Source organism: Dipodomys spectabilis, unplaced genomic scaffold (assembly GCF_019054845.1).
Source record: "Dipodomys spectabilis isolate Male_0828 unplaced genomic scaffold, ASM1905484v1 ptg000076l, whole genome shotgun sequence".
In the NCBI taxonomy this organism is placed as follows: Eukaryota; Metazoa; Chordata; class Mammalia; order Rodentia; family Heteromyidae; genus Dipodomys; species Dipodomys spectabilis.
This window is the reverse complement of record NW_024870753.1, coordinates 5,746,797-5,773,916: the sequence shown is the minus strand read 5'-3', so window position 1 is coordinate 5,773,916 and position 27,120 is coordinate 5,746,797. Positions and strand designations below refer to the sequence as shown.

Below are 27,120 nucleotides of genomic sequence, written 5' to 3'. Positions count from 1 at the left end.
GCCCAGAGTCCACATCCAGCACGACAGAGGCAGGACTCTCCTCCTGAACTAGATTATGAACTCAAAGATCCAGTTTAGACTCTGTTTCTCCTTAATGGACCATTCAGTGTGGCACAAAGGCAGCTCTGCAACTAAACACACTGCCCAGCAGAAAAAGTACTCACCAGTGTGAGTTCTCCAAGCTGGCCAGACTCAGTTGCGCTACCTGGGCTCATGCTTTGAGATCCAAGTACAGCAGAGGGAGGGACATCCGCATGACCTCGTAAAGGCCCCAGGCCCCAAAGAGGAACGTGCACTGGGGCCAAGGAGGAACCCAGGGCCTGGGCGACAGAAAACATTTTGTTACAAACCCCAGATACCATGTGACTCTGAAAATGTTGGAGACACATATAAAAATAAAACATCTAAATCTTGCCCGCTCAAATTTAAACCGCCTCCACTTGGAGGCTGCTAATGAAACACAACATCCAGAAATTACCATTGTACCAACTGTGTGAGAAATCACATCTCTCGGATGCCATCTCACATAAACAGTTCTCTCACATCTGGCAGATGCTGCATGGGTTCTGTTCTCCTTCCAGAAGCCATACAGAAGTATGTGGGAAGGAAAGGCAGACATAAAACCCTCAGCTACCAGAAGAAATTTCAATAGATAAAGTTTAAAACTGATGTATCAAGAAAAAGCAGCCTCAGCATATGATTACCAAAGATGGAAGTAAACACCAGGAAAAAAGGGGAGGCTTCTGAGGAGGGCGGCGCTGCACACCGAGGACTGCTCCTCTTTATTGTATACCTGTCAGTAGTTTTGACTTCAACTATGGGCATGTCTGCCTTTAATCAAAGTAAGTAACTGTGAAAAGTATGCTTGAGCAACAAAAAGAACTCTTCCCCCTCTCTACTGATGAGGAAAGGGGCTAGAAAGTCTCTTGCCCAGGGGAAGGGGCCGCAGTGGACTGACCAGGTCTTCTCTTCTCTCTTCTCAGGAGGGCCATGCAAAGGCTCCGTACTAGTGAGGAAGGAGAGGGAAAGGGGGACCAGGATGGGGTCAGAAGGTGTGAAACCCCAGTTTACTAATCCACCAGGGTACCTGCTATGCCCTGAGGTTTGCAGAGCTGCTCCGGTCAGATGAAAGCAAGGGACCTTTGAGAGTCAGGGCCATGTCAATATTATGGCATTCACACTGTGATCATCTGGGCTTAACAGAAATAGAGGCTAGGATAGCATCCTGGGGTCAATTTATGAAAAGCTCTTCAAAATTCTTTTTCCCAAATTTAAAATGCATAGAACAAAGCAAAAATGCCATTCCTACAGGTGGCTCACACCTGTAATCCTAGCTACTCAGGAGGCTCAGATCTATGGATCACAGTGTGAAGCCAGCACAGACAGAAAAGTCCATGAGACTCTCATCTCCAATAAACAACTCAAAAAAGGCTGGAAGTGTCGCTGTGGCTCAAGTGGTAGAGCGCTAGCCTTGAGCACAAAAAGGCTCAGGGAGAGAGCTCAGGTCCTGAGTTCAAGCCCCAAGACAGAAAAGAAAAAAAAATATGTAATTCCACAGAGACTGAAGAGAGAAGATGGAATTCTTTGTTCAAGTCAGCCATCTTCTCTACCACAGCCTAACCTAGGGGCCAGGCCATCAGGCAGGCCCCAGAAAAGCTTGCTTCTGCACAGGGAGGGCATTAAAGGCACCTGATGCCAAGTGCCTGTAGCTCATGCCAATAAGCTATTCAGGAGTCTGAGATCTGAGGATTGTGGTTTGAAGCCAGCCTAAGCAGGAAAGTCTGTGAGTCTCTTATCTCCAATTAATCACCAAAAAAAAAAAGTAGAGCTGTGGCTCACTCAGTAGAGCACTAGACTTTAGCCTAAAAAGCTCAGAAATAGCACCCATACCCTCCTGACTTCAAGCCCCAGGACCCACTACCCCTACCCAGCCCCCATACACACACACGTATACACACAAAGGCTCAGTTGAAAGAAAGGGGAGAAGAGCCCCACTCCTGAACCTGTGCAGATCCCTCATCATCTGGCCTGTTGCAGAAAAGGCACTGACGGACAACTGAGAAAGGCTTGAGCACCAGCCACTGGTGCGACGTCTCATTTTACTCTCACAACAACCCGAGGTGGGTAAGGTCGTCAAGAGTCACAGAGGGGCAGTGATGGAAGTGAGCCCTGGGTTATCGTACTTCATGCTGCCTTCTGAATGCAGCAGGATGAAAAGCCAAAAAAAAAAAGCTTCTTTGAGTGAACTGCAAGCCAACAGCCTGCTCCTCCCATCTTCAGCCCTTCCAACAGCCCCAGCGTATCAGCAAGCAACATTCTTCCCACACTGTATTTATAGAAAATTACAGACTCCTAACATGGCTAATTTGCTGGCGTACTGGGGGCCTGAGCGAGGAGACAGGCATGCTGAGGGCTTTGTTCTCCCAGGCCTTTACTAAATCAGTGGTTAGCAGGGAAATTATACATTCCTGGCTCCTAGCTGATCATCCTCTATAGCTGGCCATTAACTCTGAGTGTGGGGCTATGCGTGGCGTTGTCCTTCCAGAGCAGATAAACTTGCTGCCATTGGGCTAATTAAAACTTTCAGGATAATCTGCAGCTTATCTGATATTTATAGTGCTACAGTAGTTATTAGCACTAACCGAGAACCAGTTCTGTTGGCAATTAGGAACCAGAGGGAACAACTGGGTAAAGCCACAGCTGGACCACAGCAAAGTTCACACTGATCACCATGGCCTCTGATCCAACTTGACTCCTTCTGAATGAAGAAAAGGGTCACTTTTTGAGGCAACAAAGACTTAGAATGACAGGGAAAGCCCAGCCCCTCAGCAAGTCCCAGTGGGGCAAGAAATGAAGTCACGAATATGATCTATACAGAATGACACTGGTTGGCCATGCAATTTTAAGAGACAAGGACAGAAGCAGCTGACTAGATGATAGAGGAGAACTGTGAGCTTTACTCCTTTGTGAAAATATTAACTCTGGTTCTGTATGCCTCCGAGAAGGGATGAGTTCAGAGTTTTGGAGTAGGGTGCCTCCCTCTCTCTAGAATCAACTCAAGGGAAAGGCTTCCCAAATCCCTGAGGATACCCATATCCTGGGGAAAGGCCACCCTGTCCACCCTCAGACTCAGTCACCTGCAATCATGTGAGCCACCTATGAATTACAGTTAGATACAAGGAAAGGAAATCATAAATACATTCAATTCTACCTTGCAGGTAATAGAGCAGAACTAATTTGAAATACCTATCATCCCAATAGGATGACCACTTAGGGAATTAAGAACAGTTAGCACAGTTACCAAGAGAAGGGAACAAGAAAGCAGACTGGGTGGCTGTAGTAGACATCAGCTACATCAGCTCCACCAGCTCCCCCGCCCTGTTCCGGTCACCAAGGCCTGGGGCTTTAGGCCATTCTCTCTGAGATGCCTACCTGGTTAAGAAGCTTCATCTCGCCTGGCTCTGCAGTGAGCCCAGTGTCAGAACTCAGCTCTACCAGACCCTGCTGAGGGGAGCTGCTGCCTGGCTGGCAATGTGCTTGCTGAGAGGCCTCCTGTCCTTCAGAGGCCAGGGCCAGCTCCTGAGGATGTTCCAGCAGCTCTGGGCCCCAGGTTAGAAATCTCGGGTCCCTCTCCATGGCTCTGACGGCCTCATTCTCGCCCTCACTAGACATCCTGGAAGACTCTGTGGCCATGAAACAGACCATGCTGGCGATGTCTTTGCACGGCGTTTCCTGCATGCTCTGGGGCAACCCCAGGCCCTCTAGCTGCCTGGAGATCTTGACCATCTGCAGGATGTGCTGGTAGAACCTCTGATCCTCAGAGTAGTCTTCACTGTGTGACTGCTCCTCAGCAGAGCTCTGCACTTGGGACAGCTCAGGCACCAGGTAAGGACAGGAGGTTGGGTCCCTGGGCCCAGGGCCTGACTGACCCGTGACTACCACAGATGCCCAAGAGCTCTGCAGGTCCCAAGGGATATTGTGCACCTCACCTAGGATATGAGAGCCCAAGGGTGAGGCTGGGCTGCCACAACTGCCACTGCTGCTCTCCAAGCCAGCCTCAGACCCACTAGGATTCCTATCTTCCCTGAGGGTCTCTGGAGATTCTTGGGGGTGTCTCTTCTCTTTAGGCGAATCCCCTGCAGAGGCATTCCGAGCTGGTTCTGATGCCAGGGTATCAGGTGGTATTAGTAAAAGGCCCTGGGGTGGATCTTCGGCTGTGGCCGCCCCTGGAGCCGCAGAGGCATCAGGCTCGGTTTCTTTGCAACTCCCTGGGATGTCCTTATTGACAAGCTTGGAGACTTGCCCCATCCACAGTCCTGCAGTCTCTCTCCTTCGCCTCCCCCAGCCCAGACTCCCACCTTCCCCGAGAACGTGCTGCCAGCTCAGGTCTTCAGCTGGGCTGCTATCTAGTAAGAACTTGTACTTTGGAGGAGACAACATGTGGTCAGAACAAAGGGACGCAGAGGGTTCTTCCTCGGGGGGCAGCAAGGGAATGAAACTCTGACCCTTGTCTCCTCCAGGGCCAGTTGGACTCAGTGTGGCTATGCTGTGGCTCTGTTGCTCCCCTTTCAGCTGCGGGCCATCGGTGGTATCAGAAAGCTTGGTGTGGACAGGGATCTTGGTCCTGCATCCTAGCCCATCTAGGAAAGGCCCAGTGTTCTGAGGCCCCAGGGCACCAGGTTTCTGCTGTCTGGTCCTTATTTCCAGCTCTTCTATTTCAGGGTCGGAAAACCCCAGGTAGATTTTCTCTGTTGCCTTCTGGGGTATCTCCAGACCCTGCTGATCACCTAATTCTGTCCTACATTGGGCTGGAACCCTGCCTAAGATTTTCTCCACGTCAGCAAAGATCGGATGGGTTCTGGAAGCTTGGCCTTTGGAGAGGGGCTGCAATTTGCTAGGGAGGGCACCCATAAGAGGCATACATGGACTCTTCCCTTTCTTAAAGGAACCCTCACTTTTAGCTTGCATCTCTTGATCTAAGTCCAGATCAGCAAGCCCAGGTGCTGGGAGAGGGGATGGGCCACGGAGGAAGAGGGAAGAAGGCAGAAGTCCCTGCTCAGGCTGTGTTTCCTAGATGGGCATACAAACATGCAGAGAAAACTAAGAGAAAGCATTTTATACGTGCTACCTCAGCCCTTGAGAAGCCCTTGACAGAAACCCACCCTCCCTTTAAAGTAACACAGAAATCAAAGCAAGAAGAAAAGTTAAAAACTCCCTCAGGCCAAATATACATTGTTTTCGGGGGCCCAGTTTCCCCCTATAAAGAGGAAGCTCCACTAGATCAAGGGCCTGCACCCTTGCCACATGGAATCTGGGGCTCAGCACAAAGGGGTAGCAATAGTGTGTGGAGGACCTAAGTACCATGACCCACATCCCCAGAGAAATCAGGGACATTTCATTTATTTTTTTTTTAATAAGCTAGACCTCTACAGAGGAACTGATGTGAAGACATGAACTTTACTACCAACCAAAGCCTGAAAACTAGCAACTAAGCTATCCCTGAGGTATCATCTAGACCTTAAGTTCTTCGGATAATTTTATAAAACCTGCTATACTTACGGAGGGCTCCCAGAAATTTCCTAAGAGGGACACATGAGGAAAAGTTCATCCAGTGGCCTGAGCTTTCAAAACTCTAGTACCCTTCTACCAAAGGCATAAGTTGGTACTCCTTACATGTCCAGTCACAGAACCTTGGGGCTAAGAAAACCCTAACAAATTCAACTATATCTTGAACATATTCACTGTAAATCTCACCCAGCTAGGGGCAGACATACCTTCAAAGGCCTAAAACCCCCTAAACCCAGGTAGCCCTCCTACCTCACACCTATCCCTGCACAAACTCAAACTTGAGGAGCTTGATCTAAATCCTCAGAACCAGCCTGATCGTGCAGGGCTATCTGACTGTCCTCATTTTCCAAAATCATAGAAGAGAGCATTGCTAACAAGGAACTCCAGAAACTCGCACTCAACCAGAAATGAGACTGTCACCCAAGTCTAGAACCCTCAGTTCACTCCCTCTTCTACCATGAGTCATGCCAGAGCTTCTCAGGTTCTTTCATATCATTTCAAATAATCCAGGGCTACTGAAAAGCCTATCAGCCTCCTTATGCCTTTCAAACTTATAATATGTTAAAAATTCAACCTAGGCTAGAAGTTACCGGTAAAATACTTGCCTAGCACACATGAAGCCTTGGGTTCGATGCCTCAGTACCACATAAACAGAAAAAGCTAGAACTGGTTCTGTGGCTCAGGAGGTAGAGTGCTAGCCTTGAGTAAAAAGCAGCTAAGGGACAGTGCCCAGACCCTGAGTTCAAGCCCCATCAAGCCACAAGACTAGCAAAAAAAAAAAAAAAAAATTCAAACTATTTGGGAAATCACCTGTCTCCTTTTCTCTGTCTAGAAGAATAGACCTTTTATCTTGTTCCTTAGCTTCATGAATAATATGTCAAGGAGAGGAAGGAGGGGGGAGCAGTAACAAAGCTTCAACATGATTTTAAAAAATTCCAAATGAATCAACAACTGTTTAAAGCAATAATTGAAAGAAGACAGGGCTGAGTGTGTAGCTAAGTAGTAAAGTGCTTCTAGTGTGAATGAGGTCCTTGGTTCATCCCTAGCGCCACCAAAAAAGGAAGGGAGGGAAGGGGAGGGGAAGGGAGGGGAGGGGAGGGGAGGGGAGGGGAGGGGGGGGAGGGGAGGGGAGGGAAGGGAAGGGAAGGGAAGGGAAGGGAAGGGAAGGGAAGGGAAGGGAAGGGAAGGGAAGGGAAGGGAAGGGAAGGGGAGGGAAATGAAGGGAAGGAAGGGAAGGAAGGAAAGCAGGCAGGAAGGCAAAAGAAACTCTAATGGAAAATGAAAAAGAAAAAGGACAAAGGAAAAAACAACTAGGCCATTGAGAGGGTGGAAAAAATATTCCCAGGGCTGAAAAATATTCCCACCTGACTGAACTGAGTACAGAGTTCCTTCATGCACCCTTCCTCGTAGAGCTACTGACCCCTCCTCTCAGTATGGCCTCCCACCTACAGCTAGATGAAGGAAATGAGGCATGCTCCCTGTATACCAGCATTCAGCAAGAGCCTGGGTCTCATGTCAGTACAGCTACCACTAAAATAAGGGCAATCATTACCACCTTCCAGATCACACATGAGTAAGAATTCCTTGAACTCAGTACAAAAACTATTCAAAGACCACAGTGAGCAGGATGTAATTCAATGTCAGTTACCTATCACTAACCAAGGATGCTGTCCACAAGGGCAAGCCACAGAGGAGAGAAAGCCCAGAGCTCTCATTTGAATCCTGAAGGCATGGGTGTTCTGATAATGAAATTCATACCACTTAAAGACAAACATGAGCCCACACCCGCTCATCTAGGCACACTGGCCTCATCGACTATTCCAGAATGACACACACTACCTCTTCCCAGATTTCTACAAAACACCATCCTGGACAGAGTGTGCTCTCTTCTGTTATATAACACATACTTCCCAAGGAAAGAAATTATTTAAAGAAGTTAACAATCCCTGGAAACTGAAGAAAAAAGTCAACCAGAAGATAGGCAAACTTTAGATGATGTACTATCAAAGAATTTATTATTGGGGTTTTTTTTGGTGGGGGAGGGTTGTTTGAGACAGGGTCTCACTATATAACCCAGGCTGGCCTTAAACACCTGCTTCAGCCTTCTGAGTAACAGGCTTATAGGTGTGTGCCACTACAGCTGGATTGCGGTTGTTCCCTGCTACAGACATCTAGAGATGTCCAATACCCCTCAGGTTTCAACCCTGCCTCCCTGGAAGCTGACACCCACTTACTTACCCGGGGACTTTTGGTGGTCTCTTTGTCCTTCTTGCTTTTCTTTTCCTTCTTCTTTTTCTTATCTTTCTTCTTAGTGGCCCCAGGAGTAGATAGCTTCTCCCGCTCCTGGATCACCAAGTTCCGATAGTGCTCATCACATGGATGGTCCCACATGGACTGCCCATTGGCGAAGTTGAAGTAGTAAATATCACCTGTGATGTCCTGGCTGGGGATAAGCAGAGTTCAGAAGTTAGTCCCTCAAATGGGATTGCATGAAGTTGCAGAGCTTCTGCATGGCAAAGGACATAGCTAGCAAGATCAATAGAAAGCCCACGGATTGGGAGAAGATCTTCACTAGCCATACAACCGACAAGGGTCTCATATCTAAAATATACTTGGAACTCAAAAAATTAAATCCCCCAACAACAAATCCTCAAAGAAACAACTGCCCAATAAATAAGTGGGCTAAAGACTTAAAGAGAAACTTCTCTGAAGAAGAAAGAAGGATGGCCAATAGACACATGAAGAAATGCTCAACCTCCCTAGCCATAAAAGAAATGCAAATCAAAACAACATTGAGATACCACCTCACCCCAGTTAGAATGGCTAAAATCAAGAACTCTAACAACAACAGATGCTGGAGGGGATGTGGACAGAAGGGAACCTTACTTCACTGTTGGTGGGAGTGTAAACTTGTTCAACCACTTTGGAAAGTAGTATGGAGGTTCCTCAAAAGACTTCGCCTAGAGCTCCCCTACGACCCAGCAATCCCACTTTTGGGCATTTACCCAAATGTTTACAATCAAGACCACACTAAAGCTACCAGCACAACTATGTTTATTGCAGCATTATTTACCATAGCTAAGATATGGAACTAACCCAGATGCCCCTTAGTAGATGAATGGATCAAGAAAATGTGGTATATATACAAAATGGAATTCTATGCCTCCATCAGAAAGAATGACATTGCCCCATTTGTTAGGAAATGGAAAGGCTTGGAAAAAATTATATTAAGTGAAGTAAGCCAAGCCCAAAGAAACATAGGGCCCATGGTTTCCCTTATTTGCAATATCTAGTATATGTATGAGTCAAGCGGAAAAGGTCAGATAATGTGATGTTAGGAAAATAAACCCTTAGATATGTATTTTAATGTTTTTTTTCTTTCATGCATTTGTTTCTAACGAATTTATAAGATTATTTCTTTGTTGCTTTGTATGTCCCTCCCCCACAGTATAACCCCTGCTTTCACTATATTTGATGTCAGTATAATTTGTGGAGGAGATGGGGAAAAACAAGTCGTTTAAGGATACAGGTGGACCTGTTGCAACAATGAGAAGTACAAGTTGTCATGTCGAAAACGAACTTTACAACTTTGGTGGGGGGGGGGGGATTGGGTGGGGGGGCGGGGGGAGGGAGGCTGGGAAGGGATGTGAAGGGTAAACAAAGGAGGAGGCTGCAATGCTTGATAAGAAATGTACTCATTATCTTGCCCATGTAATTGTAACCCCTCTGTACAGTATGTTCACAAAAAATTAAAATTAAAAAAAAAAGAAGTTAGTCCCTGCTCAGGCCCCAAACTACTTAGAATTGGAGAAGAAGAAGTGGAAAAGAAGGAGGAGGAGGAGAAAGAGGAGGAGGAGGAGGAGGAGGAGGAAGAGGAGGAAGAGGAGGAGGAGGAGGAGGAGGAGGAGGAAAGAAGAAGAAGAAGAAGAAGAAGAAGAAGAAGAAGAAGAAGAAGAAGAAGAAGAAGAAGAAGAAGAAGAAGCAGAAGCAGAAGAAGCAGAAGCAGGGCACTGGTGGCTCACGCCTGTAATCCTAGCTACTCAGGAGGCTGAGATCTGAGGATCGCAATTCAAAGCCAGCCTGGGAAGGAAAGTCCATGAGACTCTTATCCCCATTTAACTACCAGAAAACTGGAAGTGGCACTGGGGCTCAACTGATAGAGCACTCACCTTGAGCTGAAGAACTCGGGGACAACGCCCAGGCGCAGAGTTCAGGCCTTACAACTGACCAGAGAGAGAAAGAGAGAGAGAGAGAGAGAGAGAGAGAGAGAGAGAGAGAGAGAGAGAGATGTGGAAAAGGAGTATGTAAGGATTAGATGGAAGGCAGGGAAAAGGACTAACACAAAATTGAAGGTATCATTGATTAAGAATAAATAACTACCTGGGTGTCAGCAGCTCATGCCTATAATCCTAGCTACTCAGGATGCTGAGATTGAGGATCACAGTTCAAAGCCAGCCTAGCCAGGAAAGTCCTTGAGACTCTCATCTCCAATTGACCACTAAAAAGCTGAAGTGGAACTGTGGCTCAACTGGCAGAGTGCCATCCTTAAGCAAAAAAGCTAAGAGGCAGTGCCCAGGCCCAGAGTTCAAGTCCCGGTAATAGCACAAAAAAATATACATAGATACATAGATAGATCTTAACAATCTGAAGAAAAGTGCATTGTAAAAGCTTTTTTGTTTGTCTTCTTGCAAAAGATTCTAATCTCATAAGAAGTGACAAGCCATACTACTGGGAAAGAGAAATAATGCAGGAGAACTTGTGCGGCAATGAAGTAAACCACTCATCCCACCCCCAGTAACCCCACCCCATCTCCACTAGGACAGCTAACAGGAAAAGGAATCCATTCACAACAGCAAAATTGAAGATAAAACACGCAGGAATAAATCCAAAATGTGTAAAATCTTTGCAAAGCTTCACAGTTAAAAAGAAAAGAGACCAAAAAAAAAAAAAAAAAGAGCATCAGTGGCTCATTCCTGTAATCCTAGCTACTCAAAAGGCTGAGATCTGAGGATCGTGGTTTCAAAGCCAGTCTGGGCAGGAAAGTCTGTGAGACACTTATCTTTAACTAACCACCAAAAAAGACAAAAGTGGAGCTGTTGCTCAAGTGGTAGAGAACTAGCCTTGAGTGAAAAAGCTCAGGGACAGTTCCCATGCCCTCAGTTCAACTCCCAGGACTGGAAGACTCAAATCTGACAAAATGCCAATAACTGTCAAATCAATGTACAAGTCCAATACAATCCCATTCAGGCTCCCTATGAATCTAACATTCTGAATCTTAATTCAAGTAAACGGGAAAAATGAGAAAAAAAATTAGAAAGGAAAATTATTAAAGAGTTATGTGATAGAAGTGGTTGTCCCTCAAGAGATATGCATTGGAAGTTTGGTCCCCAATGTGGTGATGGCTAAGAGATGGTGGAACCTCTGGGAAATAGGGACCAGGACTTAGGAGGTAGCTACAGTTGTGGAGTGCTTACCTAGCAAGTACAGGCCTTGGTGGTCCATGCCTTTAATCCTAGCTAAATGAGAGGGAAAGATCAGGAGAATCAAGGTTCAAGGGAAAAAAAGTTATGGAGACTCCCATCTCAGCCTATAAAAAGCTGGGCGATATGGCATATGCCTATCATCCCAGGAAAAAGCATAATAGGAGGATAGTGATCCAGGTCAAACCAGGCATAAACAAGAGACCCTATTTGAAAAATAATGAAAGGAAAAGGGAAGGAGGGAGAAGATGAGAGGAAAAGAGGAGAAGAGATGATGGCCTGAATCCTGTATCCATTAAAGAAAGTATCTGTACTTAAAATTTTTCCCACAAAGAAAACCTTGGGGCCCAGATGACTGCATTGGTAAACTCTATCAAATACAGACGGAAATAATACCAATCTTACACACGCTTGTCCAGAAAACAAAAGCAGGAATTCACAAATCATTCCATGAAGCCAATATTATATTGAAACAAGAAGAAAACATTATTAGAAAAATGATACTGTAGGCCAATTTCCCCCCTGGACATAGAGGCAATAATATTTAACAGAATTTTAGAAAATGAAATCCCATAAAACATAAAAAAGATAATATATCATGAAGAAATAGAGTTGATACTAAGAATATAATTAGTTTAACCTAAGAACATCAATCAGCACAACTTATATGAGCAGACCAGAAAAAGGGAAAAAAATTCCTATGATCCTAACAGATGCAGAAAAACCTATTGTGCAAGTCTATTCCTGCTTTAAACTCTCAGCCAGCTTGGAAGAGAAGAAAACCTCACCTGACAAAGGTCATTTGCAAAAACCCTATAGCTAATAGCTAGTTAGCAAGAAAAGACTGAATGCTTTCTCTCTTAGAGCAGGAACAAGGCAAAGATATGCTGTCGGCATTTATATTTATAAATAATACCAAAGGCTCCAGCCAAGACATTAAGGAAAGAAATAGGAAAAAAAGGTAACCAGATTAGTAAGGAAGCAGTAAAAATGTCTCTATTCCCAGAAGACATTACCATCTCTAGCAAACCTTATAGGAAAAAAAAGAAAAGAAAGGCTATTAGACTTGACATAATTGAGTTGAGCAAGATCAATATACCAAAAAACAATTTTACCTCTGCATAAAAGCAAGAAAACAATTGGAAATTGAAAATATATCACTTATAGAAGCATCCAAACTATGAACTATATAGGGATAAATCTGAGAAGATAATGAGACATGTACACAAAAACTATAAAGTATTTCTTAGAAATAATAAGGAAAATCTAAATGGAAAATAGATCATGTTAATTGATTTAAAGATTCAATATTAAGATGTCAACTCTCCCCCAATTCACTTATATGCAATTCCAATCAAAATCCTAACAGAAATCAACCATTCTAAAATTGATGCGGAAATGCAAAGCACCTAGAATTTGACTTTGAAAATGATAATGGGAGGGGCTGGGAAGGTGTCTCAGTGGTAGAGTGCTTGCCTTGCATGCATGAGGCCCTGGGTTTGATTCCTCAGCAGCACATAAGCAAAAAGAAAAAAAGCCAGAAGTGGTGCTGTGGCTCAAGTGGTAGAGTGCTAGCCTTGAGCTGAAGAGCTGAGGGACAGCGCCCAGGCCCAGAGTTCAGGCCCTATGACCGGACCCAAAAATAAATAAATTTTAAAAAAGAAAATGATAATGGGAGGATTTACCCTAAATGATTTCAAGATTTATTAAAAAGCTACAATAATCAAGACAGTATGTGAGCCAGGCACTAGTGGCTCATGCCTGTAGTCCTAGCTACTCAGGAGATTGAGATGTGAGAATCGAGTTCAAAGCCAGCCCAGGCAAGAAAGGCGTTAGACTCTTATCTCCAATTAACCAACAAAAAAGCCAGGTGTGGCAAAAAAACTAAGGGACAGTATCTCGGCCCCAGTACCAACACAAAATAAGATATAAATACAAATATAGACAGAATGTACTTGTATAAAAATAAACAGATCAATAGAAAAGAGCAGAGAATCCAAAAATAGACCCTCATAAATGTGGTTTGTCTTGAAAATACCTAAATCTCCTTCAATGGAACAGTTAAGCTGGGGATGGTGTACACATCTGTAATTCTAGTAATCAGGAGGTTTAAGCAACTGGATTGTAGTTTGAGGTCAGACTAGACTACATAGCAAGATCATCTTAAAATCAAAGCAAAGCTCAAGTGGTAGAGCACTCACCTTGAGCTGAAGAACTCAGGAATAGTGCCCAGGCATAGAGTTCAAGACCCACAACCGGGAAAAAAAAAATCAAAGCAAGCTGGGCACCAGGGCTCGTAACTATAATACTAGCTACTCAGGAGGCCAGGATCTTTTTTTTTTTTTTTTTTTGGCTGGTCGTGGACCTGAACTCTGGGCCTAGGCACTATCCCTCAGTTCTTCAGCTCAAGGCGAGCGCTCTACCGCTTGAGCCACAGCACCACTTCCGGCTTTTTCTGTTTATGTGGTGCTGAGGAATCCAACCCAGGGCCTTATGCATGCAAGGCAAGCACTTTACCACTGAGCCACCTTCCCAGCCCTAGGAGGCCAGGATCTTAGAACTGTGATTCCAGGGCAGCCTGTGTGAAAAGCCCTCAAGATGCTTACCTCCAAAACCAGAAAAATGCTAGACTAGAGGTATAGCTCAAATAATAAAATGCCAGCTGTGAGCCAACAAGTCAAGCAAAATCACAAGGCCCTGAGTTCAAGCCCCAGTACCAACACAGGAAAAAATAAGGTAGAATAAGGCATAGTGGTTCATGCCTACAATCCCAGCACTTTGGGAAACTGAGGCAGAAGGATTCTGAGCCCTAAGCTAACCTTGGCTATAGAGCAAGACCCTGCCTAGGGCTGGTGGTGTACACAAGTGGTAGAGTGTATTGCCTTTCCTGAGTTCAATCCCTAGCACCAAATAAATTAATTTTTTTAAAAGCCTGTCTAAATAATTAAAACAGGAATGAAGTGGTCTTACGTCCTACTGCATCATCTACTGACATAGAAGAATAGTGTCTATAATACAGCACTTACACTTAACATCTAACGGGTCTGAAAGGAATTTACCAACTAACAGTAATGACCCTTGGTAAAGAGACTAGGGTGAAAGATAACATGTACAGGCAAGCTCTTAAGTTTTTTTCTATTATTTTTAACAATGAAAATTAGAAAGAAAAGAGGTGACATTGTCCAAAAATGAAATGTACTCATGACCTGACTTATGAAGTAGTAACGCCTCCGTATAACACCTTAATAATAACAATAAAATCCTATTTAAAATTTTTTAAATAATTCATGCTCTTCCTACAGGACAAGGGCGTGTTAGCCACCATGGCAGGTACCTGGAGGCAACTGGCACAAAGCCTGTCACACAGCTGTCCCGTAACCAATGACAGCTTCCTAGTACCTTGTAAGTTTACCCTAAAAACACCACCACAAGTCCTGAGCACTTGCAATACAGTGTGAAGTGCTGCCAGATCACCCACACGAAAGATGTGAAATTGGAGAGGGTCCACAGGAGGCAAGGCCATGAAAAAGCTCTAGAGAAGCAGGAGCCACCAGTGAAGAAAAGCTCAAAGGATTAGAATCCTGCAGCTAAGAAGAGGGAAGCGACGATCACAGTTACTTTGAAGTACAGCCACCATGTTAAATAGTTCAGGTAAAAAAAGGATGACTTCACCTTGTGCACCAAACTGTACCTCCTCAGCCTGCGATGCGATCCCTAAAGCTCCAGAAGACAAGCATATGGCAAGCACAGAAAGCACACTGGAGGATCAAAAGTAAGCTTATGGCTCTTGATTTTAGGGAGATAATTTGGAGCGAACACTGAGCATGAGGTGAGGATGAGGTGGTGAAGAGAAAGCAGAGCAACAGGCGGCATAAAGTGTGGCGTTAAACGGGAGAGGGTGCGGTCTTCACCCACAACGTGGAGGGCGTCTGAACACAACCAACCGCAGCACCTCACCATGAACCTCTGCTTTCCTGAGAGAACCTGAACCCAAAGCACTTGAAAATACAAAAAAAATAAAATAAAAAATCCATGAATATGAAGCTATTAGGAATAGGTTGCAGAAATCCATGGTTGCCAAGGGAGACAGAAACCATCTGCCAGTCTGCACAGACTCACTACAAACCCCTCTGGCACCAGTGTCCACTTGGACATGGGAAGGCAGCGCAGATATTACTTTGAGTATCAGAGTGCAGGAATATCAATGACTCTTGCCCTCCTCAGCACCAGACACTGGTGCCAGAGGACTGAGCCAGAGCACCAGCTCTGTGTTCCAAGGGTAAGTGCTGGACTCCAGAACAGGGACCAGCAAGCCAGCCTGCCTCAGGCCTCCTGGCAGAGAAATGAGACCATGCCGTCCCTGATCATGCTGGCCAGCCTTGTTAAAGGTGATCTCCAGGGTCAAGCCCCTCTGCCTCTAGCAGGTGAGGGAAGCCATGCTCTCTATCACTCACCATGGTTTCCACTCCACAGGCAACGGGGCCACGATGCCCTCCCGAGCCAGCCACATCAGTTCTGGTTCCTTGATGGGATCGATACCAATCTCTCGGGCAAATTCAAGAATTTCTGCAAAGAGGAGAGGCAAGGGAGTAAAAAGGTAAAAGACATAAGAGGGTAGGTAAGAAAGGGGATGGAAAGAAGAAAAAAATCACAATCAATCCTTTACCAACCTTGCCTTTATGTTTCAAATTTTGTTCAGTAAGAAAGTATGTCTTACTGAAGAAAATATAAGCAATACATGGCATATATAAGGCATACGTTTTCCTACATCCTCATTTATAAAGGGCACACATGAATTATGTCATGTTATCTCCATACTCCCAAGAATACAATCTGAAGCCAAGTCTAACAAAGGCAAAAAAAAAGAAAGAAAAAAGAAACCAAAGCTTCATGGTGCCAGAGGCCTCAGGAAGAGCCCAAAGCCACAGGCAAACCATCCAGGATGAGGGCGTTTTACCAAAAGGAGATAAGCTCTCCTAAGATTTGCAAAAGCCTTTGTCCCCCAAACAACTACAGCACTCAGAAAGTTGAGGCAGAAAGATAGAAAGTTCAAGGCAATCCTGAGCTATCTAGTTAGACTGTCTTTTAAAAAAAAGGAAGAAAGAAAGAAAGAAAAGAAACATAGGGATAATAACAGTAATAATCCTGACTCATAGAGGTATTTATGAGAGTTATAAGGTAATAGTCTAAACAAATACAAAACAGAGACTGACACATAGTAACACTAAATAAATAGCCATAATCATGACACTGCTTTAAAAAAAAAAAAAAAACTCAGTTCTTGGGCTGGGAATGTGGTTTAGTGGTAGAGTACTTGACTAGTATGCATAAAGCCCTGGATTTGATTCCTCAGCACCAATAAGCAGAAAAGGCCAGCCAGAAGTGGTGCTGTGGGTCAAATGGCAGAGTGCCTTGAGCAAAAGAAGCTCAGGGGCAGTGCCCAGGCCCTGAGTTCAATCCCCAGGACTGGCAAAAAAAAAAAAAAAAAAAAAAACTCAGTTCTTAAGAAACTGGGTTAGGGCCAGGCGCTAGTGGCTCACGCCTGTAATCCTAGCTACTCAGGAGGCTGAGATCTGAGGATCGAGGTTCAAAGCCCCCGGGCAGGAGGGACCATGAGACTCCTATCTCCAATAAACCACCAGAAAACCGGAAGTGGCGCTGTAGCTCAAGTGGTAGAGCACTCGTCTTGAGCTTAAGAGCTGAGGGACAGCGCCCAGGCACAGAGTTCAAGCCCCACGACCGACCAAAAAAAAAAAAAAAAAAGAAACTGGGTTAGGGACTGGACATGATTGTTCACTTCTGTAAACCTCAGCTACTTGGGAGTCAAAGATCAAGAAGATCTTGGTTTGAGATCAGCCCCAGGAAAAAGGTTATTTAGACCCCCATTCAAAACAAATAACCCAAAGACATGGTAGCATGCACCTGTAGTGCCTACTCAGTGGGGTATAGATAGGCACATGTTGGCCCAATCCTGTCCTGGGTGAAAACACAAGACCCTATCTGAAAAATATCTAAAGCATAAAAGGACTGAGGTTGGGGTTCAAGTGGTAGACCACCTGCTCAGAAAGCATGAAGCTTAGTTCAAAGCCTGGTACCACCAAAAAGAAAACAGTTGCCCTGGCTTCAGGACACATTGTATTTCACAAAAATCCCCTATATGTTTTCATTTAAAACTAATGATCCAACTCAGGAACAAATGTTCTCTGTGAAGGGGAAGACAGTAAATATTGTAGGCTATGGAGGTCTGTTACCACCACCACAATGTCAAAGCATGAAGGCAGCCACAGATAACACAGAAGCAAGTATGGTTGTTTTCCAATATAATTTTATTTACCAAAACAGTTAATGTGGCAACTTAGGCCCCATGGACTAACTTGGAATATACCGAACAGCCGGGTGCATGTACCACACATAATACCTGCCCTCAAAGCACTGCACAAGTCTCTCACCTTGCTCACTGGGAATGTAGGTCTCGTCATAATCTTCCTCCAAAACCAGCTGGTCTCCTATGCGGATGGGTCGTCCGGCCATGACTGGTCTGGGCTTGGATACCTAAAACACAGATCCCACCAAAGAGAAAAACAGTGAGCTGGGTCACAGAGCACCTGGATCAGACTAGCCCCACCAAGCCAGCATGGCCAGGGACTCTCTGCATGCACAAAGATAGTGGGGTTGGGAACTCAAGCCTTATGGGCTCCATATTAGGAAAGTCCCCCAAGATGTCCCTCCCAAAAATATGACCCCCTAGACAGGAGGAAAACAATTAAGAGCATAGAACCCCAAGTGGAAAACCCCAGAGGTACCAAGACACCAGAACCCCATATATCAGCAACCCAGAGTGCAGTCACACCATCACACCCACCACTGCCTGGGGAGCCTGCCATCCAGCGGAGAGAGCATTTACACTTGGAGAAGGCAGAAGGGAAAAAGGTTCCTGCTCCAGGATGTACTGATAAAGAGTACCAAACTCCCGAGGTAGGATGGGGAAGGCATCCTAGGCAGGGAGCACCTTCTGGCAGCTCCACGTGTGGCACGTGGAGTAACAGTAGACATGGCAGGGGCTGGCATGGCGAGCCTGCAGACTGTTGTTAAAGAGCCTGTCCCTGCCCTGTAGCAAAGCAGAGTCACTAGGGCTTAGGGGGGAGGGAGGGAGGAAGAGGGACAGTCAATCTGTCAGGCCAGGAACTCTGATAGGACTGCTATGGCTAGACTGGAGAAATGAGAAGCTGGTTTTCTTAGGAAAACCACTTGAAAATGCTGCCATCTAAGTGAAAAATGATGAGGCTTGAACTAGGGCAGAGGCAGCAGGAATGGAGAAGGGACACCATGGACACAGGGCTAGGATGTAGGGAAGACAAGAAAGAAGTCTCAATGGTGGTGTCCCTCCAAATACTGAAGCCCTGTTTTGCAATGTGACATTATTAGAGGGAGGGTCATTGGGAGGAAGTTAATTAGATGAAGTCATCAAGGTGGACCCTCAGTGGATAGGATTAGTGTTCTTATAAGAAGTTGCTGAGTGGCCTGGGAATGTAGCTTAGTGGTAGAGTGCTTGCCTAGCATGCATGAAGCCCTGGATTTGATTCCTTAGTACCACGTATACAGGAAAAGCCAGAAGTAGTGCTGTGGCTCAAGTGGTAGAGTGCTAGCCTTGCGCAAAAAGAGTTCAGGGACAGTGCCCAGCTCCTGAGTTCAGGCTCCAGGACTGACCACACACACACACACACACACACACACACACACACACACACACGTTGTTGAGCAATCAGAACTTTCTTTCTCTGCCAAGTGTTAACACAAAAAATACAGGAACTAGGATTTCTGTTTTTTAAGTTACCCTTCATGTGACACTGCTATAGTAGCCTGAAGAGTCCTTCTTGAATCCAAGGTTTCTAGTTCCAGGGAAGGGGTGGTACTAGATTTCTAAGTGACCACTGGTACAATTCTATATATGTGCTAGAATCATATACAGGAGGTCATATACGTGGTCCAGGCATGAAGGGGGAAAGGGAGCAGGGGAGAGAGGGAATGAAAGACAAATAACTAAATAACTAAAGCAAAAAGGATAGATGCATGCCTTCAGTGGTAGAGTACCTATCTAGCAACATGAGACCTTGAGTTAAAACCTCCAGTATTAGCCAGGCAGTGGTGGCTCACACCTGTAATCCTAGCTACTCAGGAGGCTGAGATGTCAGAATCGAGGTTCAAAGACAGCACGGCAGGAAAATGGACTCTTACCTCCAATTAACCACCAGAAAATGGGAAGTGGTGCTTTCGCTCAAAGCAGTAGAGCACTAGCCTTGAGCAAAGGAGCTTAGGGGCAGTTCCCAGGCCCAGAGTTCAAGACCCATGATTTAAAAAAAAAAAAAAAGCCTAACAGAAATGAACCAGGAACCAGGGCAGTAAGTGAGGTACCTCATAGCTTAAGGAGCCACGTGAACCTTTAATCCTCTTAAGGAAAGAAAGACAAGAAAGGTGCCCAAGGACAAAGAGAACTGGATAGAGACCCAACACTAGGGCAATCAAACACTACACAAAGCACTGTATTGCCTATGCCACAGAATGTGAGAAAAGTCTACATGTGAGAAGTATCACCTATCCCTAGACACTTCCCACCTGGAAAGCAAGGGTCAGGTATAGTCTTAGTCCTTATGGCCTAAGGCCTAATTAACTATGTGTGTAATTATCCATATATAACTATTAAAGGCCAGGATGAATCTAGAAAAGCTGGATTTGTGGATTATCCAAATTTCAAACAAATCTACCAGAAAAAGAAATTAAAAGATGGTGAAGACTTTCTTTCCTGGTTTTTGAGAAGAGCAAGAAGTTGCAGGAAAGAGGAGTGTGGCTAGTAGAGACCACTAGCTTGTTGAACTATTATCTGCTATGCATCTGTCAAGTTTATTTCCAGGCACTGACAATGTAGCAATGACTAAACACAGATTCTGTCATCACTCTCCTGAGCTACCATCTAGTGAGGATTGCTTGACCAGTGCCAGATAAGTGGATCTTTAAAAATGGCTCACATCTGTAATCTTGTCTACTCAAGAGGCTGAGATCTGAGAAACGAAATCTAGACCATGGGAAAAAAATCCAAGAGATTTTTTTATCTCCTGTTAACTAGCAAAAGGCCAAAATTCAAGGTGTGGCTCAAGTAGCAAAGTGCCAGCGTAAGCAAGAAAAGCTGAGTTTAAGTTCTGGTACCAGCACAATTAAGAAAAGAGAGAGAGGGGGGCTGGGAAGGTGGCTCAGTGGTAGAGTGCTTGCCTTACATACCTGAGGCCCTGGGTTCAATTCCTCAGTACCACACAAGCAAAAAGAAAAAAGCCGGAAGTAGTGCTTGGCTCAAGTGGTAGAGCGCTAGCCTTGAGCTGAAGAGCTGATGGACAGCGCCCAGGCCCAGAGTTCAGGCCCCACGACGGGACCCAAAAAAAAAAAAAAGAGAGAGAGAGAGAGAGAGAGGGCTGGGAAGGTGGCTCAGTGGTAGAGCACTTGCCTTGCATGCTCGAGGTCCTGAGTTCGATTCCTCAGCACCACATAACAAAAAAGCCGGAAGTGGCGCAGTGGCTCAAGTGGTACAGTGCTAGCCTTGAGCTGAAGAGCTGAGGGACAGCGCCCAGGCCCAGAGTTCAGGCCCCATGACCGAACCCAATAATAAAATAAAATAAAATAATAAAAATTTAAAAAAAAAAAAAGAAAAGAGAGAGAGTACAAGCATTGGAAGAAATGAGCCTGAGTCAAGGCTGGGAAGGTGGCTCAGTGGTAGAGTGCTTGCCTTGCATGCATGAGGCCCTGGGTTCAATTCCTCAGCACCACTTAAGCAGGAAGTGGTGCTGTGGCTAAAGTGGTAGAGCAGTAGCCTTGAGCTGAAGAGCTGAGAGACAGCGCCCAGGACCAGAGTTCAGGCCCCACGACGACCAAAAAAAAACAAAAAAACAAAACAAAACAAAGAATGAGCATGTAGTGTAGATGTAGAAGTTGAAAGAATTCTAGCAACCATTGGGATTACAAAGTAGAAAGGAGGCCAGCTGGAAGGAGATAGTCTAGGTAAGAGCTGGTAGCAACTTGGACTAAAGTTGTAATCGAGAGGGAGTCAGATGCTGGTGGCTCACACCTGTAATCCTAGCTACTCAACAGGCTGAGATCTGAGGATCATGGTTGGACGTCAGTCCAGGAAGAAACATACAAAAGATTCCCATCTCCAATTAACCAAGAACTGGAGGTGTAGTTCAAGTGGTGGAACACCAGCTATAGCAATAAAGCAGTTGAAGCCCAGTACTGGCAAGTACACACACATGAACATGAACACACGAACGAACACACACACACACACACACACACACACACACACACACACACACACACACACACACACACACCAGAGAAGGCAGACCTTAGGTAATTATGACAAATAACACGTGAGAAAATTTCCCTCCACACTTAAGACTGAGAGGGACATGCCAGCCAATCATGTCACAAAGATGTGGCCTCAATACTGTACTGCAGGTAGCAGTCACTAACAGTTCAGGTGACACCTCATGGGGTGCACTTGCTACTTGCCTGGACTGTGCCCATCAGGGGCTTTAAGAGTTGCTGGGGAAGGTCACTAAACTGCACCCATCCATTTCCGATCAATTCAAACATCCAGGAGATGGAGTAAAATACTTGAGAAACAGAGAAGGACGAACAGATCCGTGGGACCAGAGAGGTTGGGGGTGATGATCGCGAGGCAGCTCTAAACTCAGTCTGGTTGGGGAGACTTGGACTGAAGAGACGGTGACTGGGGCGGGGGAGGGTGCGGGGGGGGGGGGGTGGCTGCAAAAGTCTGGGAAAGCAGAAGAGACTCAAGTCGCGGAAGGCGGGTGAAGAAAACGGTTACAGAAGGGGAGACAGATTCTTCAATCAGTGCAAAGAAAACGGCGGAAGAACAAGAAACAAACTTTTCAACTGCCCCAGCTGGCAGCCAATGGCATCAGGCTGGGCTAGCCCGGGACGGGCCGACGACGGGGAGAGGAGGACCCCCGACCCCCACCCCGCACCCCACCCGCCACACACACACACACACACACACACACACACGGCGCCCCACGCACAAGAGAAGGTCTCCGGCAAGGCCCCAGGCCGGGCCTCGCTCCCTGACTCGGGGGCAGGACGAGCCGATGGGCGCGGCCGCGAGCCCTCGCTGCCCGCTGGCCCGCCGCCGGCCTCGCGCCCCGGCCGCCCGGCCTCACTCACCCGCCGGGCCCCGGCCTCGCGCCCGGCCAGCCGAGGTTTGAACGCGGCCGGCCCGTCCCGCCGCCGCTCCCTCCCGTCTTCCCCAGTTCCCGCCCACACTCGCGCAAACCCCTCCGCGGGCACACCCGAGTGCCTCCTTTCCCCGCCACGCCACGCCACGCCACCGCACCTCTGCCCCAGGGGCTCCTCACCGGTCCCCCTCCCGGAGAGGATCCCGGAGATAAATCTACGCCGCCTCCCCGGCACCACCCCGGCTCCCCGCTTCCAGGGACGCCGGGGTGTTGCCCTGTGGCGACCAACAACCACTTCCGGAAGGATGCTAGCCTAGCAACGGAGAGTCCCGCCCCTAACCGGAGCCAATAGGTAGCTGGCTGAGAGCTCTGGTAGCGGATTGGTTTTAGGTCCCGTCAAATTATCCAGAAATGATGCACGTTTTCCCGTTGCACGATGGGAGTTGTAGTTCAAGGTAGTTGATAGGTATAGTCTCCACTAGGAGTTAAATGGAGTTCTGTATTTTAGATGTGGGAATGTCTTCCAGTTCAGGGAAGGACTACTCATAATAGTATCTATTGATCATAACTCTCAGAAGTATCGTTAGTATCCAATTACTATCTAGTAAATAACAGTGTTTAACAAAAATCAACCCATTTACTGGACTTTTATTAAACCAAAGAAATGTGAATATAAGGGTCTCAATACCCCCCCACACCTACTGCATCCTCTACTCTAGCCCTCAAATAAAACACAAGAAATGGATTACCTGTGCTCTGATATATCAATGAACTCCTGACCAGGAAGAATTAAGAGCCTAGGTGCTCAAGCAGCTAATCCTAGCTACTCAGGGGGCTGAGATCTGAGGATCACAGTTCAAAACCAGCCTGTGCAGAAAAGTGCCTGTGAAACTCTTATCTCCAATAAACTACTTTAAAAAGCCAGAAGAGGCACTGAGGCTCAAGTGGTAAAGTGCTACCCTTTAGCACAAAGAGGCTCAGGGACAGCACCCAAGCCCTGAATTCATGCCCCAGGACTGGAGAAAAAAAAAAAAAAAGAATTAAGAGAACAAGTTTCTATTACCCATCTATTCACCAGAACACAGGGCTTAGTTTGCATATCTGCAAGATGGGGACAATAGGGACTGTCATTTATTTTAGAGTCTATAACAGAAGAAAAAATATGACATAGTATATGGACAACTCGCCACATATCCTGTCTAGCAGAAGGACTCATAATAATATAATCCCAAAGAGCTTCTGTTTTGCTTATACGGGGAAAAAAAACTTTTCTCTCCTGTGTGGCCAGTCTCCATAATAAATGGAGCAAGGACAGCTTCAGATACTCTGCGAATAGGAAAATAGAAACAGAAAAGTGGAGATGTCTCATTGCTAGTTGAAGAGGAGGCAATAAGGCCAAGTATCCAATAGCCAGGACATGTAGGACTTGAACTCATGGCCTAGGCACTGTCCCTTTGATTTTTTCACTCAAGTCTAACTCTCTACCTAGTTCCACTTACAGCTTTTTTCTGGCTAATTAGAGATGAGTCTTACAGACGTTTCTGTCTGGGCTGGCTTCAAACTGTGATCATCTTTAGATTTCAGTCTACTGAGTAACCAGGATTACAGGTATGAGTCACCAGTGCCCATCTAGGGATATGTTTTTTTTTAATTTCAAACTTTTTTGCCATAGTTCAACCTGTGTTTCCTCTAATCTCACTGCAGTTGATTCTTTTCCGATTATTTTAATTGGTCCTCCTTCCTGTCCTCACTCCTTAAAAGTCTCACTAAGGCCCTGAGTTCAAACCACCTAAATAAACAAAGAAATTTACTAGACACTATGTTGAAAATGAACTACACAACTTGTAGGTGTGGACAGGAAGGAAAAACTGAGAGATAGCAAGGGAAGGGGTGTCATTGTCCAAAAAAGAAATGTACTCTCTACCTGACTTATATAACTGTAACCCCTCTGTATAGCATCTTTATAAAAACAATAATAAGCTGGGCGCTGCTGGCTCATGCCTGTAATCCTAGCCACTTAGGAAGCTGAGATCTGAGGATCGCAGTTCAAAGCCAACCGGGGCAGGAAAGTCCGTGAGACTCTTATCTCCAATAAACCATTAGAAAACTGGAAGTGGCACTGTGGCTCAAGCAGTAGATCGCTCGCCTTTAGCTGAAGAGTGCAGGGACAGCGCCCAAGCCCAGAGTTCAAGCCCCATGACTGACCAAAAAATAAAAAAATAAAATAATAATAATAAATAAGTAGTCTTATTAAGGAGCCAAAGGAACCATTCTGGGAAGTACACCAGATCATCCACTACAGACCTTATAACTCAGGGACTTCAAAACACCATTTGGGGGTGGGGGGGATAGTCATGGAGATGGGAGGGCAAGGATGGTAGGGGAAAAATAAAGGAGGAGGCAATAATGCTTGATAAGAAATGTACTATTACTGTAACCCCTCTGTATGGTATTTTTACAATAAAAAACACCATTTGTATCTCCCTGTATCCAAAAATGCCATGAATCTTGTCCATTTTAATTACCATCAAAATGCTTAACTTTAGCTGGGTACTTTACAGGCTCACGCCTGTAATCCTAGATACTCAAGAGGCTGAGATCTAAAGATCGTGGTTCAAAGCCAGCTCGGGCAGGAAAGTCTGTGAGGCTCTTACCTCCATTTAACCACCAGAAAACAGGAAGTGGCGCTGTGGCTCAAGTGGTAGAGCTCTAGTCTTGAGCTGAAGAGCTAAGGGACAACGCTCAGGCCCAGAGTTCAAGCCCTATCACTGACCAAAAAAAAACAAAAAAAAACTTTAAACTAGGTGCCTGTGACTCACGCTTATAATCCTAGCTACTTAGGAGGCTTAGATTTGAGGATCTCAGTTTGAAGCCAGCCTGGGCTTTTCTCCAATTAACCACCAGAAACCTAGAAGTAGTGCTGTGGCTTAAAGTGGTAGAACACGAGGGCTGGGAATGTGGCTTAGTGCTAGAGTTCTTGACTAGCATACATGAAGCCCTGGGTTTGATTCATCAATACTACACAAACAGAAAAAGCCAGAAGTGGTGCTGTGACTCAAGTGGTAGAGTGTAGGTTTGAGCAAAAAGGAGCTCAGGGACAGTGCCCAGGCTCTCAGTTCAAACCCCAGGACTGGCAAAAAAGACTGGAAGAGCACTAGCCTTGAGCACAAAAGCTCAGGGACAACACCCAGGCCCTCAGTTCAATCCCATGACCAACAGCAAGGGAAAAAAAAGAAAGAAAGAAAAGCTTAACTTTTGGCAGGTATGATGGTCCAGACCAGTAATCTCAGAAACTCAGAAGTCTAATGCAGGAATATTGTCAAGGACCTAGGATACACAATGAGACCTGAGTAAAAAATAACCATGACATTTGTCCTTAACATGGGTTCCTAGGTAATAAACTACAGGATGCTGTGAGATCTATGGAAGTTATCCACAGTGATGAGCAAGTCACATTTTAACAGGTTCCTCCCATAGGTCCATACTTAGAAATGTGAAAGCCCATTTATCAAGTGCTCTCAGACAAACATACAATTAAGAAAGTAAGTCCTTGGGGGAACATAAGAAAAATGACACATACCAAATCAGTAGTGAAGAGAGGAATTCTCACTCATCATAAATCTTCTTCTATTAAGGCTTTTTAATGAAACTCAGGAAACACACAAACTGGACTACTTAAATATTTGGAACTTCCATCGAATCAGAAGTACCACAACACACTAGTAGTCCAATTCTGGCTCTTCCACTCAGTAAGTGGAAACCCACAGGCTCATTTCTTAACCTTCCTGGGATGTCTCATTTCCTCATTTGCAAAATAGGATAATAAGAATATGACTTCAAGATGTAAGAAACAATGAAGGTACTCCATGTAAGGCACTTAGAATGGTATGTGGTGTGTTGTAAACCCCAGATGTGCATGTATCTGGGGTGGACCATTATTTCTTTTGCTCTACTTCACTAATGAAGTTCTTGGTCTCTATCTCAATGTGCCCTAACATTCTTCTTTGCAACATCACCCCCAATCCATACCCAAGGGCTAGGTAGAGGCCTCCTCCCTTTGGAAGACCTTCCTAGATCTCACTGGTTCTAGTAACATATCACACACACACACACACACACACACACACACACACACACACACACACACACACACGAGCTGCATGCTACAGATTGCACCCAGGGCCTTGAATATGCACAGCAAATGCTCTACCTCTGAGCCATATCTTAGTCCCTTATGTTTGTTTAGCTGAAGTCTAATCACATCATTGCTAGGATTTTTCTCTCATCTCATATAATCTGCAAATAATGATCCTTTTGCTTTCCAATATTTATACCACTTGTTCTATTTGCTTACTGTATTAACTTGGCCAGACTAATCTAAACCCTATGGAATAACAGTGGTGATAATGACCTTCCTTTTCCTAAGCCCAAATCAGCGAGAATAACCTTAGCAGTGTGTGTGTGTGTGTGTGTGTGTGTGTGGTACTAGGGCTTGAACTCAGGGCCTGGATGCTGTCCCTTAGCTTTTTTACCCAAGGCTAGCACTCCACCACTTAACCTTGACTACATCCTCATTTCTGGCTTTTTTGGTGGTTAACTGGAAATAAGAGTCTCACAGATTTTCTTGACTGGGCTGGTTTTGAATCATTATCCTCACATTTTACCTTTTAGTAGCTGGGATTGCTGGTGTAAGCCACCAATGCCCAGTATCTCTCTCTCTCTCTCTCTCTCTCTCTCTCTCTCTCTCCCTCCTTCTCTCTCTCTCTCTCCCTCCCTCTCTCTCTCTCCCCTCTTCTCTCTCTTACCCCCCCTCTCTTTCTGCCTTTCTT

At 45.5% G+C, this 27,120-nt stretch overlaps 1 protein-coding gene across 7 annotated transcripts in view; it reads right to left on the bottom strand.

Moving 5' to 3' along the window:
• Cep164 (centrosomal protein 164) overlaps positions 1-22,565 on the bottom strand; it is a 60,124-nt gene extending 37,559 nt beyond the window's left edge. For 6 of the 7 annotated variants that reach the window (XM_042682920.1, XM_042682922.1, XM_042682926.1 and 3 more), the window contains exons 1-5: positions 22,472-22,565; positions 17,498-17,600; positions 15,503-15,614; positions 7,807-8,011; positions 165-320 (exon numbers count right to left, since the gene is read on the bottom strand). In XM_042682920.1, coding sequence (XP_042538854.1) covers positions 165-320; positions 7,807-8,011; positions 15,503-15,614; positions 17,498-17,579 — 555 coding nt within the window. In that variant the 5' untranslated portion in view covers positions 17,580-17,600; positions 22,472-22,565. Of the gene's footprint in view, positions 1-164; positions 321-7,806; positions 8,012-15,502; positions 15,615-17,497; positions 17,601-22,449 lie in introns of all 7 variants that reach the window. The other variant, XM_042682921.1, reaches the window with a different exon arrangement.
• Between the last annotated feature and the right edge of the window lie 4,555 nt (positions 22,566-27,120).